Below are 15,975 nucleotides of genomic sequence, written 5' to 3'. Positions count from 1 at the left end.
TAGATAGGTGTGACTGCACCTGTTTGCAAGATACAATCAGAGCCTACTGTGCTGTTGACTTTATGGAGGGACCCAGGCTTTCTTTGCCCAGACCTGCGGGCAGGTGAGGCAGCAGCTGCCGCACAGGTTCAGCTGGGGCAGCGACACTTCAGAGCAAATCACGGGGAGCAGCTTCTGCTGGGAAACTCCGAGAGACAAAGGATCACGAGGAGCTCCTCCCGGCCGCTCCCACGCGCTAATTGCTGAGCCGCTGGACCACGAAGCACGCAAGGATGGCCCAGGACAGTAATTATCCCTCCTCCTCCTCCTCGGAGCATCGCCCCCGCCTGCGGCCGGGCTCAAGGGCACGCTCGGGGGTGTCGGGGTCAGGGCTCCCCGCACAGGTTTGGGTGTGGTGGCGATACCTGCCCTGGGCTGGGCTGGCAAAGGCAGGAGGAGCTCGGCCAGCCTGCATTCCTCGCTCCCGGCATCACTCAAGTACTGAGCAAGCCACGGAGGGAACAGGGGAAATCGGCATCCTCTCAATCCAGGGAGGGCACAGGGATCCGGGCATCCTCTCAGTCCAGGGAGGGCACAGGGAGCGGGGCATTCTCCCAGTCCGGGGAGGGCACAGGGATAGGGGCATCCTCTCAGTCCGGGGAGGGCACAGGGAGCGGGGCATCCTCTCAGTCCGGGGAGGGCACAGGGAGCGGGGCATTCTCCCAGTCCGGGGAGGGCACAGGGATAGGGGCATCCTCTCAGTCCGGGGAGGGCACAGGGAGCGGGGCATCCTCTCAGTCCGGGGAGGGCACAGCTGTTTTGGTGACAGCCCGGAGCCCCAGCCCTCACACTGGCAGCGTGGCTGTGGGACTCGCGGGGATGATGCTGTTGCCGTTTCCATGGAGAGCTCGATAGAGATCAGAAGCGATGAAGAGGGGTGGGAGCTCCACCAGTGCCATTCCGAGCACTGCGGCCCTAGATAACGAATCGCCGGTGTTTTATACGAGAAAGGCCGCCGGGTTTCCACTCCCCACCCAGTTCAGAAACAAAAGCAGCGATTGTGGCGGCGGGAGCGCCCGGCTGATAGCGCGGCCGCAGCTCCGCAGGGAGGGTGTCCCGAGCACGTCACCCCCGCATGGCCCCTGGAAAAGCCCCTTCCCCCTGTCCTCGGGGTGCCCGCGGGATGTCGCAGGGCCGGGAGCCGGGGTGGGTGCTCGGCGCTGTCTCCCGGGAAGGTTTCGCAGGTTCAGGTGGGCCCGTAGCACACCAGGACTCAAAGACCTGCAGCTGCTGTGCCAGTGGAGCTGCACAGGCCTGTGCTTCCCAGCCCCATGAGCTGCCCTAACGAGGTAATGACACCCCTGTCCAGCCCTGGCCTTTCCCGGATCACCGAGCTGCTCCTGGAAGGCTGCTTCAGAGAATAAACTAATTAGCCAGCAGCCTTTTAGCAACCCCTCAGTGCCAATTACAGATGAGAGCAGCGGCTGAGCCAGAGCTGCTCCCTGGCCCTGCTGCCCTGGCTGCTCCTGCCAAGGACAGGGACTGGATCCTGTGGGATTCCCACCCTCCACCCACTCCTGTCGCCAGTGGTGCTGCCCAGCCAAGGCCTTCCAGACCCTCCAGCAGCTGGTGAAGCCATGGGAATACCATGGAATGGAAGTCTAACAGTGCCACCCAGCAGCAGGGTCCTAGAGGGGCACACAGCTCCTGGCTGCCCCTGGCACCCCCTGCTCATGGCCCAGGGCAGCTGCAGAAAGCTGCTTTACTCCAGAGAAGCTGATTACAGCTCCCTGGCACCCCGGAAGGTGTGCAGACAGCAGAACCCACGCTGGGGCTGCAGGCTTTGCTGGAGGCTTTGGTGCCGCCTTTGCTCTGGGGGCACCAGCGGGTCCTTGGGGTGATGGGCCAGGGGAGCATCCTCTGCGGTGCTCCCTGCATCTCTCCACTCTTCACCTCATTAATTCCAGTTAATAATTAACAGGAGAGAGTAGGGCAAGGCCTTGGCATAACCCTGGTGGGGCATTAGAGTGGGTGGAAAGCCCGGTGAGCACGTGCCTGCTGCAGGTAACAGGGAGCCCCATGGAGCCTTAATGGGCTTTGGGAGCCCTGAGCTCCTTATCCCCCGCTGTAAGCTCCTTATCTCAGGGAGCTCCAGAGCCCCGGCAGCTCCCACAGCCTCACCCCGGGCCAGCCCCGGGTCACACACAGTGATGGATGCACCCCCAGCACACCCCCGGGCAGGGCACAGCCCCAGCACATCCCGGGGCACACGGACACGGCACATGCAGGACACAGCCAGGACACAGCCAGGAGGACACCGGGATGGGGGTACGGGCACTCACCTGTGCAGATGCCATGGCTGAGCTCGGGCAGTGCCACAGGGAGGGCTCTGCTCCCTCCCCTCCAGCCGGCAGGGCAGGGAGCAGCCCGGGGACGCAGCAGCGCTGGGATCGCATCTGGCACAGCGCTGCTGTGCCGGGCAGGCTGCAAAGGGCAGCAGGAAAACAGGGCGAGGATGGGCCCAGCCCTGCGCACCCCGCAGCACAGGAAACCAAAGCAAAGGAAGGAAAAGAGCAGGGGGCAGGATGCACGGCCAGAACACTGGGAACAGTACAGCTGGAACATGGGGAATGGCACAGCTGGAACACTGGGAACGGCGCAGCTGGAACACTGGGAATGGCACAGCTGGAACATCGGGAATGGCACAGCCAGAACACTGGGAACAGTGCAGCTGGAACACTGGGAACGGCGCAGCTGGAACACTGGGAACGGCGCAGCTGGAACATGGGGAATGGCACAGCTGGAATGCTGAGAATGGCACACCTGGAACACTGGGAGTGGCACAGTTGGAACACCATAAGTGGCACAGCTGGAACGCTGAGGATGGCACAGCTGGAATGCCAATAAAGGCACGGCCCCACCCTCCTGCTGGGGTCACCCCAACAGGGACAGCTCCCCACAGCCTCCCCCTCCAATCCTTTTCCATGTGTAAAATCTCCTTTTCCAGGAGGGAGCTTGGCCAGCTGAGCTCCCCCAGGCTCTGTCACATCGTGCTGTGCCAGGGACTTCACTTTCAAGAGCCTCCCTTCCTGGGCACCGGACTTGGCCTCCAGCACTCCATCCTTGCAAAGATTTAATTTCCTGCCCTACAAACTCCTCAGCTTCTCCAGGGGGTACGGCCCTGTCTGAGGAGCCACAACCATGAGCACACCCAGCCTCTGTGGGGGCCAAGGGTACCAAAGGAGCAAACGAGGGAAGGCAACGATTCCTGCCTCAGGCCAGCCAGGAAGAGCTCAGCCTTTCCAGGGAGAGCTGGAAGGAGCAGAGGCTCCCAGCTCAGAGAGGCAACAAAGCACCAGGTGTCCTCTCCCTGGGAACCTGGGTTTGCCAGCAGGAGCCCAGCGACCTTTTCACAGAGAACAGAATCACCAGAGGATCCCAACAGGCCTCGGTACAAACCCTGCTCTGTGAACACCAGCACTGACAGCAAAAGGCCATTTTCACTCTTGGAGTAGTTGGCAAAGGATAAATCCATTGTTCAGATTGGAACACGATCCTGGCTCCGAGTAATGGCCAGGATAAATAAGGAGAAGTGGCTAATTAACAGTGCTGAGGCGAGCAGGCAGTGATTGGAACAGCACCAGCAGCCAGAGGAGCACCCACCTTCCCCCATGGCTCCAGCCCAGAGCTGGACAGGGAACCCACAGTGCCCCTTCCCTGCTCCCTGCCTGCCCTGGGCACAATTCTGAGTGGGAACCCGCCTTGGAAGTGCCACAGCTGCTCCCAGCCCTGCCTCAGTTTCCATGGCAACTTCCCCTCACTCCCATTGCTCAATATTGTTCTTTTTCCATTAACAGCAGATCCTGCTGCTTTTTCAAACAGCTCCTTATCCAGCAGGACCATCCCAGCCCCAGCAGTGCTGGGGGCTGTGCTCGGCACAGGAGAGCACCAGGGCAGGGTAGGACACGACCCTGCAGGGTTCCTGTGCAGGGAATTCCTGTGCAGGGAATTCCTGTGCAGGGAATGTGGTCACACCTGCCCTCAGCCCATGCTGGGGACACGTGTGGGACCCTCCTGCCCCTCAGCCCCTGCAGGAAAGGCTCAGTCCCACCCCCGGAGCAGCCCTGGGGCAGGACAGTCCCAGGTCCCTCTGCCCACTGTGGCTCCCTGCAGTAACATCTGTGATTCAAACCTGGTATTTGGCCTGCAGAGAGCAGCCACTCCGAGCCAAGTCATGCAATGCCTTCACGAGATCCAAACCCCTCATTCCCTCAATCAGCCTGGCCAGAACACTCACACGGCAGCGACTGAGGCAAACACAAACAGCAGAAACCACAGCTGAAACTAAAAAAGTTTATTTGCAGATCTGTAAAACAGCTCTGCGCAAGACCAACATTTCCAAACACTACGAGATGAGAATGCATTTTCCTATCATTAGAATATAAAAAAAAGTCACAGTCCTTCAACTACCCCATGAAAAGCAGACATTTATGAACCAAACATTGAACTTCCAACACCAACAAGTCACTGGGGTGAGTGAGACAGTCAATAGCACCAACACAGGTGACACAGCCCTCGTGGGTCTGTGATTGCTATGGAACAAAGCGGGTTAGTGAGGCAGAGCCTCTGGGGAGAGCAGCCCTACGAGCACTGGGTTCAGACAATGACACACCAGAACATTCCTTTACATCCCAGCGATGCAAACACCAAGGCAGAAACACCACGGGGCTCCCGCGAGCCCCAGTTTCCACTTCAGAACAAGAAACTCCACTGGAGAACACGAAACCTTCCGGGCTTACGTGGCAGTTCCGCTGCACACACACAACTTTATTCACTCTGTGTTTGCAGGAGCGGTGCAGGAGCTGTGTGACGGGGAGGTGAAGGATGCAGGAGTGGGAGGGTGCAGAGCCAGGCCCTGCTCCGAGGAGGAGCGGGGTTACACCGCCTTGCGGTGGTACTCCGGAGGCGCCACCTCGTAGTCACTGGCACTGAACAACGCCGAGGAGTTCTTTGCTAAATACCTACAGAGACAACAAAAACCATAACAATGCTTCCTGCCCAAATGCTCTGCTGTTCAGGGGATCAGGAGGTGTTTGCCCAGACACTCAGCAGGGTTTGAGCAGCACCAGTCCCACACGTGAGCACACTCAGCTCTGCCAAGCACTGACAGCTCAGCCAAAAAATCCATTCCAAACGAGCTGCCAAGCACCTCTGGCTGCAGGTGAGCTCCAGCAGCTCAGCATCAACAGGAAGAAGCCGTTGATATTTGAGGTTCAGGTTCTGCTGTACCAAGAATCGATTTGGTACTGCTCTATCAGAGAAGCAGGGACAGAGAACAGGACAGCAGGAAGCTCTGTCTGCACCACCAGGGACCCTCAAGGCTGAGTGAAGGATGGCAGAACAAGGAATGGCAAAGGTAAGGCTTGTGAGCCATTAATTCTCATGGAATGGGTTCAGGATTTCTGGCCACTGGGTTCACATTCCTACCTCACAGCCAGAGCTCTTCAGCACCTGCATTTACCTCAGACTGCCCCCAAAGAACAGGGCTATCCCAGGACAGGTTTTCCTTGGCTACCAGGCTGAGTCCTGTCAAGCTCTGCTGCATAACCATCCTGGATTTAGTTTCCAGTAAGTAAGGAAGGGTTTTCTTTCAGCTTCCAGTAGCTCCTAATCACAGAACCATGGAATGGTTTGGGTTGGAAGGGACCTTAAAGCTCACCTCATTTCACACTGAAGTGTTTTATTATTATCAAGATGTTTTCCTCCTAAACATCCCATGGCTACAGGGTACCATAGCACACTAAAGCCCTGGTGACAGTCTGTCCCAGAAATAACATTCCTAAAGTTCATCGGTTTTTAAACATTTGCTCAATTGTTGTTGAGTAACTGTTGCATAATTTAATAGCTTGCTGGGATTATCATCTGCCTTTTTTAGCAGCTATAAATAAATGTTGAAGCATTTATTTTGCAACAAGGAGCAGATGGGACAGGGTAGGAGTGCAGATTAACAGAAGCAGAGAAGTGGAGTCTGAGAGGCTTCAGTGCAGCCGTGGGGAAGATCCCACACACAGCCCCAGTCACACAACAATTCACTGGAAAGGGGCAGCCTCGCAGCAGCCCGACCTTTCTCCTTCTGCTGGAAGACCTCACAAGTACTCACTTTAAGAAGTCATGCAAGTAGTTCAAGAGCAAAGCCAGACTCTTCTCATCCAGGGGCGTGTAGGCCAGCATGGCTCCGATCCGCACTGCCCAAAGGAAGGACACTTGTCACAAACACTGCCTCAGGTCCTTGTGTGAGCCCACAGCTCCACAGCAGCACAGCACAGCAGCCCAGGATTCTATTCCAATGTCCCAGGATTCTATTCCAGTGTACACAATTTCACCCAAACCAACCACACTTCAAAAATTCATTTCCATCCCAAACCCCACAATGGCTCTGAGCCGTTTGGATACACGGACAGGGAATGAACCCCCACTTTAGAGCTGCCTGTCACAGCTGGAGAGAGGGAAACAAGCACTTGAATCCTTCCCAGTGCTCTTCATTCCCCCCACACTCACCGAAGAGCCTCAGGAGGTGTGGGGCCCCGTAGACCTGGGACATGGGAGCATCGGGGTGATCCGCCAGGATCTCGGCGTACTGCGGCCTCTCGAACTTGTAGAGCAGCTGAGTGCCCAGCATGACATTGAAATACTCCTTGATCCCTGCCACCACCTCGTTGACAGCGTATTCCCTGGGGACAGAGAGCTCTGCAAGGCCTGTCCAAGGACACAGCCGAGGCCTGGCTTGGGGACACCACCAAAATCAGGAGGGTCTTTCACAGGCACTCCCATCTTGCAAGGAAATTTATCTGGAGACCTTAAAATCTACAGGCACGGGAGGGATGCAATTCCAGATCTCCCTGGGAAATGGGCTGCTCTGAACTGAGCCAGGATCCAGGCAAACCAGGAGCAGCAGCTTTGTCATCCTGTCCCAGAGATGGACTTGGAGCAGCCCTTCTGAAACCACAGGCAGCACTGGGGACATGGAGCAGCTTTCTGCTGTCACCCAAAGCTCACCCCAGCTCACTCCAGCTTCAAAGGACAATGCTGAATGAATTGCACTGAACAGGGGGACAGCCCTCAGTATTTCAGGCACCTGCTCCCTCCCAGGCCTCTCCTGCCAGATTCCTGCAGACCTCCAGCTCACCCTGCCTGTCCAGGACCTGGCAGTGACAGAGGAGCACAACCCTCACCCCACCCTGCCAACAAATTTAGAACAGGCATCAGGACAATTACATCAGAGGAGGTTAAAACACCCTGACAAGTCAATAATCTGCTTCCTCTTGAATGGAAGAAAATTACTTCCCCTTTCTGTTCTCCCTTTCAAACAGGAAAGTCTCCTGCAGAGCAAACACACCTTGTTTTGCTCAGGGCTGATTGCTGGGGTAATTACAAACAATAATTGGCTTTGTCCATCAGAGTATTCACAAGGCCTCGTGCACCTCCCTGGCCCCGGGCCTGTGAGGGAGCCCAGGGGCACTGAGCTCACCCCACACAGCCTTTCTGGGAAGTTTCCCTCAGGAAAGGCTTAGGGCAAGTGGGGAAGCAGTAATCATCTCCAGAAAGCAGAAGATGCAGTTTGGAATGACTCCCTCGGGATTTCTGACCACCACCATCATCCTGCCTCCTGATGGAATAGGGCACTGGACATGGGGCTGGGCCAGGTTTCACAGCCTTATTCCATTTTCCATGGAATCCACATCCAACAACAACAGCCAAGGAGGTGTTCCAGGCTGGCAGTGAGCACCACTCACTTGTTATCAGTATTTCCTCGGGACTTTTTGTAGTTTGCATAATCCTCTAAAATGGAGTCCACGTTCTTCTTGGCAGGGAGGTAGAAGAGCTACAAATGCAGAACAGAACAAATACGAGTTTGTCTCATTCCTGCAGACATTTCTACCTGGAAGCTGAACGGAAACCCTTTCTCACCAGGGCCTTTCTAGGAGGAAATCAGCAGGTTAAGGTGGTACAGGTTAGGAAAGGAACTCCTCCAGGGGTTTAGTTGGGCATTAAAAAATCCCAGCCAAGCTGGGCAGCCCGGGACAGTGGCAGGTGTCCCCCAGGGCTGGGCAGGATTGGCACAGGTACCTGTTTCTGCCTGGTGATCAGGTCCCAGTCATCCACCAGCCACGGCTTCAGCTCTTCAGGGATCTTCACCTTCACTTCAACTCTGTTCATAAACGTTTCCTCCTGAGGAAAGCCAAGCCAGACTAATCACTCTCAGGTACTAATTGGGAGCACAGCACCCTTCTGTTTTCCACCCCAAAGCCCTGGGAGGGAAGGGACAATACTCACACTTTCCACTGTTGGATCCACCCGGGCCCTCTTCTTCCTGGGAGGCTGGGGGGTCTCGCTGGTGCTGCTGCCCTCCCCGATGCCTGGAGCTGTCACAGCACACACAGCAGCAAAAACAGCAGGGACAGTTAGCAGGAGGATTTCAGAGTAAGGCTCAGAGTTTTCTCAGGTCACCTTTGCACCTGTTGGGGTTTTTCTGGTTGTTTTAAATATTATTTGTGTCCTGGGAGTCCCCTGTTTGTGCCAGTCTGAACTGCTGCAGGGCACTTCCCCGAGGGAGGTTTCTGCACTAGGACCACACCAGTCTGTCATATTTTTGGGGGACAATTTTGGGACCCAGCAGCTCAGCTTTGCAGCTGTGTCACGTCTCCATCTCAGTACAAAAACTTAAGTTTGACTTATGAAATTATTTCACCACATCAGCTTTGCCTTTCAATTGCAGACTGAAACAAGTAGATTTTGTGCCAAAATCTCAAAGTGTGAACCTTCCCCCTCCCGAGCAGGGAGAGCCCCAGGAGCCCAGCAGGGACAGCACAAGGTGTCAGTGAATTCTTGGGGCAGGCTGAAGGTCTCATTTCAGCTACAAATCCTTCACTAGAGAGACCCACTCAGATACAAAATAAAACACACTTACTTTTCTGCTTGTTCTTTTTTGTTTTCCTGCAAGAAGAACACAAATTATTGCACATGTCAAGAGAGTGGCACTTAAGAAATCCACAGCAGAAAGGCAGAAAATGTTTTAAGCATTCAGCACAGGGAGCAAATCCTCAGGGGCCCAGAAAGCAGGGGGAAACAGGGAGGAGGGAAGGGAGGTGGCAGGGGGGAGGTGGCAGGGGGGAGGTGGCAGGGGGGAGGTGGCAGGGGGGAGGGAAGGTCCCTGGGGTGGCAGGTCTCCGTGCCACCCTCACTCACCGCGTGGAGATGGCCGGGGTCTCCAGGCAGCACACGGTGTGGGCTCCATCCCGCCTGAAGAACCTGCGGGCAGGGCACACACAGCTCAGAGCTCTGGGCACCCCACACTGCCCCCCTGGCACCCCACGCTGCCCCCCTGGTGGCCTCACGTGGTGCCACTGTTGCCTGGTTAGCTGAAGAACAAATTTTAGGATATACAGGACCTTTCCCTCAGCTCCTCCAGGAATTGACCTTTACAAAAGGTAAACCCCGAGGCCACAGAGGCTGCCAGTGTTACCCTTTGAGAACAGTGGTGTGAACAGCTCCTCCCCCTCCCCACCACCAGCACTTTATGTATCTGAATGAGCTCAGATGTGCAAGGGAACAATCCAAGGTCTGATTTTGGGCAGCATTATTCTGTAGTGCAAGCAACACACTCACAGCTGAGTCAAACCCACACCCACATCACTCCCTCCCACACTCACAGGGAGACACTCAGGTGAAACAGCCCCTTAAGGAGCCAAATTAGCGATGGTCATCATTTAGACTGTTTTAATTAGGTTTTAATGACGCTCATTATCAGCTGCCTACACAGAGCTGGGCTGGGTTTGTCTGACCCCACGTGAGGACAGGCAGTGACAGGTTCCTGTGCAGGTTGGTCCTGAGCTGGCAGAACTCAGCTGATCCAGGGGGATCCAGGGGGATCCACTGGCTCCCCTTTCCCCAGACCAGAGCCAGCTCCAGCCCTGGCCAAGCCCAAGGTGAAACTGCTCCAGGATCCAGAGCAAACCCCAATTCCCTGTCCCCAGCTGTGCTGCACTGCTCAAATGATTCACATTTCACACCAAACCTGCCCCTGAATGAGACACAGAACGTGAGGCTGCTGCCACATCCCCTTCTGAAGGACTGGTGGCACCTCAGCAGCCTCCTCCTGAAGGCCAGAATCACAAAGAGAGTCAGGGATTCAAAACATCCCGTGAGCAAGGGCCACGTTCATCAGTAAGTGAAGCCCTGCCCAAACAGAAGATGACAAATGAGCAGAGCTGGACTGATTGTCTGAAAATCGACCAGAAAATCTGGCCTGAAACACCCAAAGGATGGAGTGAAGGAAATCTGACAGTCACAGCTCAGATTAAGTTTTTCTAGTAGATGCTTGAGCTTGTTTCTGGTCTCTTAGGATGCAAACCCATTTGTGTATTTATTGGTTTTTGTTTTTAAATAAAAAGACTCTTACACTTCAACATTCTTCTGCTGCAGACCAGAAGTCTTCTTTCCTGGAGCAGCTCCTCTCATCTTCCCCTCTGCATACTGTTCCCTTTAAACAGAGCACATTCAGAAATAAGATTCTGGTGGAAAAAGAAGCTTCTTTGGTTTGAAACTCAGTAACTTCCCCTGATAACTTTGGACTGAAGCTCTGTTAAACAAATACTCCCTGACAAGCCCTTCCTCCCCACTACTCACTGGTTGGCCTTCTGGAGTTCTTTTTGTTTCTGCAGGTTGGTATCCACGTATTTGAGCACTCTGCTTTCTGGAACCCATTCATCCCAGCTGGAAAAAAACCCAGAGATTAATAATTCATCACTCAAAACCATCCCATCCTTGCCTTCTACACACAACAGTCACATCCAAAACATGAGGTTCAGCTTTTAGTCACACCACAGGGATCAGGACTGCTGTGACTGAGAGTCCTCAGCACTGAAATCAAACCAAAGCAAACAGGAAACTGCTCTCTGAGGAGCTGAGGTTTTTAATCACTCAGAAAAAACCTCCACTTTTCCTAAATTCAAACTGAGGGGTAGAAAACAACTCAAAAAGAGGGAGAAAAGTGCATCAATGTAACAACCTCGTGGCAGCTTTCACCTTTAATGAGCTCAACACTTATCTCAGAGGTGTCTGTGACCCTCAGCCATCTCCCACCTGGAACCCTGCCAGTTTTGCAGGAGGGAACAGTGATCTGTGAGTTTATTTTATTGTGAGAGGCTGGAACTGAAACACAGGCTACACCTGCTGCCAGCCCAGCCTGAGCCCTCAGAACGCTGAGCTCCAAAATCCCCGCAGAGCTGGGGCAGGAGGCAAGGCCAGGGGAGCTGAGTGGGTTTGCCCCACCCCAGGAGGAGCTGCCTTTCCTCCCAAGGCACAACAAGGAAGTTTTCACAGCAGATGTTTCTGCCAGGGAGGAATTCCAGCGTTTCCCACCCTGAACAACCAGAACGTTCCAGAGCATTCCCAGCAGCCTCCCGAGAGCTCTGCAGGAAGTGGGCAGTGTGGAAATGTTCCCTCTGTTACATAAACTGCAGCTCAGGTATGAAATCATCCTGGCCAGCCCCAAGGATCTGCCAGCAGCAGGGACACGGCAGAGCTGCTGCACCCAGCCCACACTCAGACAAAGCTTCTCCCTGGAAAGGAAGGAGAAATCCTGTTTTTATTCCATGCAGTACTTACTTTTTATTCCAACCACTGTAATGGATAAAGTATTTCACTTGCTTGTCCTTTATGGCAACCTTTACACACTGGAACAGAGAGGAAAGGTCAGTCAGTCCCAGGGAAAACAAGGAGATCTCAGGGAATTTTGCTGCTTTAGCTTGCAGAGTTTTCCCTGCCCCTGAACTTCTCCTGTACAAATCAAATCCACCAACTCCACACTTCCTCCAGGGAGTCCCAGTCCTGCTCTGGAGGTGCTGGGATTGAGCTGCCACTGCCCCCCCAGCAGTGAGAGAATGGGGCTGCTGTAAAACCTGCAGGGCTCCAGACTTCAGTCTCCTCAAGAGGGGTTTTTCTTCCACTGAAGTGAAAGCTACTCCCAGAAGTTATAACTGGTATTTCCTTGGCACCCAGAGCCACCTCCGAGCATTAGAGAGGGCAGAACCTTTGGCTACACAGCATTTTCTCAATGGTACACACCCCACTGTGCTGTACCCACTTCAAACATTGCCAGAGAGGAACCTCCCGTTCCAGGAAACACCTGCAAAACGCCACACAGGGAACTTAAACCCGGGCTCAGGTGAACCTGCAGCCAGGACTAAGGCTCTCCTGCTGGATCCTTGTTGTGACAGCTGGGTCAAAGCCAGCCACACACAGCCTGTGCCTGTCTCTGCTTGTTCTGACAATAAAGGGACTGAGCACCAAGCAAAAGATGACTCAAACACAGTTTTGTAGTGAAATATGCTCCCTGCTGGAGGTTAAAGGGCCTGAAGTGACTCTCCTGTGACTCTGCATGGAGAGGTGCACAAAGAGCTCCTGTTTGCCACGAGCCCTCACAGGGCTGCAGCACAAAGAGCTGCCCTGAGCACCAAGGATGTGGTCAAGAAAAAGCAACTGCTGGGCTGAGAACCACGGCAGAAAAACAGATCAAAGCAGCAGGAAGAGAGGCAAGGTTGTTAGTCATTACTACCGGCAAAGCAGCTTTTCAAATTAAACCCCTTTAAAATAAACAAGTCAAATGTTTTTAAAATTAAACTTCAAGTTCATTCTGCCAGCGCAGGAACTCAGAAGGATCCACTCAGTACAAACAGCCAGGCAAACCCCACTGTGAGCTGGGAAATCCCTTCCAGCAGCCAGCTGGCACAGCCTGCAGCACCCTGGAAAAGGAGGGGCACAGCTGCTGCCCAGCTCAGGGCTGTTTGAGGGGCACAAGGTTATTCCCTCAAAACCAGAATCACCCTCCTCTCTGCAGACACAACAACCCTGAGCACACATTCCCAACAAAAGGTGGGAATTGTCACACATTCCCAACAACCTCATCCTCCTGCTCCAGAGGGGAAGGAGCAGAGTAGGGACCCTGAAGCAGGAATGGTTTGGAGCAGCCCAGACCCTCCCAGTGCTCTGGGTGTGATTTTAGCATTACAACCACTCTTTCTCCTGAGGAGAGGAGTTGAGTGTTTCTCCTGCCTCCCTGTGTTAACATTCACTGACACCAAGTCCTAAAGGATTTAAATCCCTGTCTGAGGTGCCCCAGGAATTTCTGCAGGCCTTCCAACTCACACAACTCCAGGAGCCCCTTCCTTCCCTTGCAGAGGGAGGGGAGCACTCCAGCCCAGAGCTGTGCCTGCAGTGACAGGGCCACTGATCTGCAGTGCAGGCTCCTGGTTAAAAAGCCAGCACTGGGGAGCAGGACTGGGACTGTCACCACCTCCTTTGTCCCTGCAATGCAGCTTCCCCTGGCCACTGCTGCTGTGGAAGACCACGGGCTGTACTCAGCCACCTCCCCCTGGGCAGCTCAGGCACCAAATCCTGCAGGCACAAGGTGTTCTGGGACATTCCCAGTGTTCTGGGACATTCCCAGTGTTCTGGGACATTCCCAGTGTTCTGGGACATTCCCAGTGTTCTGGGACGTTCCCCAGCGTTCTGGGACGTTCCCCAGCGTTCTGGGACGTTCCCCAGCGTTCTGGGACGTTCCCCGGCGTTCTGGGACGTTCTAACAGCCTCTGGGAGCTGCCCAGAATAGCTGCACAGTGCCACTGGGGTTCCTGAAACTGTTCTGGAATGGAGCTCCAGGGTTTAAAACTGATTTCAGACAGGTTTTTGTTAATTTTAGCTCCAGTCCTTGGTCCCCTCTAGAGGCACAGCAGACAAAAGCATCTCCTGGTTTTCCTGGGGAGCAGCAGGAGCCGCCTGCAGCCACACACACCCACCTTGGCTTCATAAAGGAGAGGCCCATGGAAACACAGCACTCGCTCACCTGCAAGGGAAGCACAGAGAAACAGCTCAGAGCATTTCCAGAGCCTGGGCCACCAGCACGGAGCCAGCCCAGGGAGCAGCTCCCAGGCAGGAACTGACTGGAGAAGCAAATTCCCTCCCAAGGGGATCAGGGCTGAGATCGCCTGGACCCCTGAGCAGAGATCCCAGAGGATCCCAGAGCAGAGATCCCAGAGGATCCCTGAGGATCCCTGAGGATCTCCGTGCAGGGCCAGCTGCACACAAACAGCACCTGGCAGCAAACCCCACATTCCTGCCCCTCCCTGGGCTGCCAGGCAATTCCCAGATCCCACCAGGAGCTGCTCCCCAGCCCAGGCCAGGCTGCAGCCCCCACGCCAGGCTGGGCTCACCCAGGGCAGGCACAGCTGCCCCTCGGAGGGGTCACTGGTCCAGGGCACCCTCCTCAGAGCCAGCTCTGCACCGTGAGCTCCTGGCACCTGAAAGGCACTGTCACCCTGTCCTTTTCTTGCAGGAGGAGCAGCACGTGGCATTCCCAGTTCAGGGGAGTCAGGAAGAGACCCCGAGCTGCCTCCCCACCCCGCCGGTGGGGCAGGGCAGGGCTGGGCCTGCAGCAGAACCTCCTCACTCGGGGGCTCTAGGCAGGGTGAGATTGTCCTCCAGCCCGGCTTTATCTCCTCAGGGGCCAAGTCTCACTGTGTGCTCCCACTGTGGGACCTGCAGGGCACTTAACACAGCACATCTGAGGCCACACATTTCCTCCTGGAAGCTGCAGTGCCTCACGTTTTTGGGAAGATGAGCTGCAGAACTGTGAAATGCTTCTGTGTGTCAACAAAGAAAAAGGCTCAGAAGGGTTCTCCCAGGAGGGCCCACACTGATACATCACACAGTACTTGTATTTAAAATGTCTCCAGAGACAGGCCTGACAAGCAGAGGTGACATTGTCACAGTCCAGGTCACAGTGCTGGTGCAAGACACCTCTGCCTCGAAGGTGTGCAGTGTTTGCCAGGAGAGATGGCCACAGCTACTGAGGAATTTTCATTTTTATAAAAACACAGGGATGATCTGCAGAAAGGGTTCTTTGTCTCCATAACCTGGCAGGCCCCTGCGCCCTCGCACACGGGCTGTCCCTGGATCCACACGCTGCTCCCTGCACCAAATCCCCTCCAGTGCCGCCCTGCCAGGGCAGGGACACCTCCCCCTGTCCCAGGCTGCTCCAGCCCCGCTGTCCAACCTGGCCTGGAACATTCCAGGGACGGGGCATCCATCTTACACTGCACTGCTATTCTCATTTATCTTCCTTATATTATTCTCAACCTCAACCATTACCTAAAAATCAAACTATATAGAAAAATCCTCCTACAAAGCTCATCGTCATTGACCTAACCCCCGGTGCTCTGCTGCAGATGTGCATTCCAGCTGTGCCTCCATGAATCCTCCTGCACTGGGCTCCCTTCCAGGGGACAATAAATAATAACCATCTATCAAACGCATTAAAACAAAAACCCCGGCAAACCAGAGGCTTTTCAGCAGTTTTAATGCCAACGAACGCCCGCGCAGGAGAACGAAGGATGTTTGGAATAACGGGGTGGGAAAGGCCCGCGCGTTATGGGGAGCAAAGAGGAGGGACGGGAAGGGACAAAGCCCGCGGGGGTTCCGCTGTCGCACCTCGGGCACCTGCCTGAGCAGGGAGCGATGGACGCGAATCCCCCGGAGCGGCAGCGGCACCGCCGGGGCGAGCCCCCCGCGCCGGGCGCGGCCCGCGGCCCCCGCAGCGCCCGGGCCCGCCCTGCCCGGCCCCGCCGCGGCCCCGAGCCCTGCCCGCACTCACCCTCCTGGAACTTGGGCTTGGGGTCCTGCTTGGGCGCCATTTATGAGGGCCGGAGCGCTCCCCGGCCGCTCCCCGCGGGGCCCCGGCGCTGCCCGGCCCGGCCCGGCCCCGCCGCGCAGCCGCGGCCCGGGCATGCCGGGACATGGAGTCCGCGGCTCCCCGCCCCGCTCCGCCGGCGGGGGCGGCCCGGCTGCCGAGCGTTGGCCGCCCGAGCCGCGAGGAGTGAGGAGCCGGACACCCTCCCCGGAGGGAGGGAGAAAAAAAATTAATAAAATCCGAGAAAAAAA

At 55.5% G+C, this 15,975-nt stretch overlaps 1 protein-coding gene across 1 annotated transcript; it reads right to left on the bottom strand.

Annotated features, from left to right (window-relative positions):
• Positions 1-4,318: 4,318 nt before the first annotated feature.
• Positions 4,319-15,837, bottom strand: MORF4L1 (mortality factor 4 like 1). Its single transcript, XM_063412607.1, has 13 exons — positions 15,689-15,837; positions 13,836-13,882; positions 11,647-11,714; positions 10,666-10,752; positions 10,439-10,519; positions 9,226-9,288; positions 8,948-8,973; positions 8,314-8,402; positions 8,107-8,208; positions 7,773-7,861; positions 6,538-6,710; positions 6,140-6,224; positions 4,319-5,000 (listed from the first exon to the last, which is right to left on the bottom strand). The coding sequence occupies exons 1-13, from the start codon at positions 15,726-15,728 to the stop codon at positions 4,916-4,918; spliced, it is 1,035 nt and encodes a 344-aa protein (XP_063268677.1). The 5' UTR covers positions 15,729-15,837; the 3' UTR covers positions 4,319-4,915.
• Between the last annotated feature and the right edge of the window lie 138 nt (positions 15,838-15,975).

Source organism: Prinia subflava, chromosome 15, assembly GCF_021018805.1.
Source record: "Prinia subflava isolate CZ2003 ecotype Zambia chromosome 15, Cam_Psub_1.2, whole genome shotgun sequence".
Taxonomy (NCBI): Eukaryota; Metazoa; Chordata; class Aves; order Passeriformes; family Cisticolidae; genus Prinia; species Prinia subflava.
The sequence above is the reverse complement of the archived record's forward strand: the minus strand, read 5'-3'. Positions and strand labels throughout refer to the sequence as shown.

Excerpts from the sequence above, each read along its gene's own strand:
- MORF4L1 (XM_063412607.1), bottom strand. The coding sequence starts at position 15,728 with ATGGCGCCCAAGCAGGACCCCAAGCCCAAGTTCCAGGAGG. Across the intron at positions 10,753-11,646 it reads TACAGTGGTTGGAATAAAAA|CTGGGATGAATGGGTTCCAG; the intron begins GTAAGTACTGCA and ends GTTTTTTTCCAG. Across the intron at positions 8,209-8,313 it reads TGGATCCAACAGTGGAAAGT|GAGGAAACGTTTATGAACAG; the intron begins GTGAGTATTGTC and ends GGCTTTCCTCAG.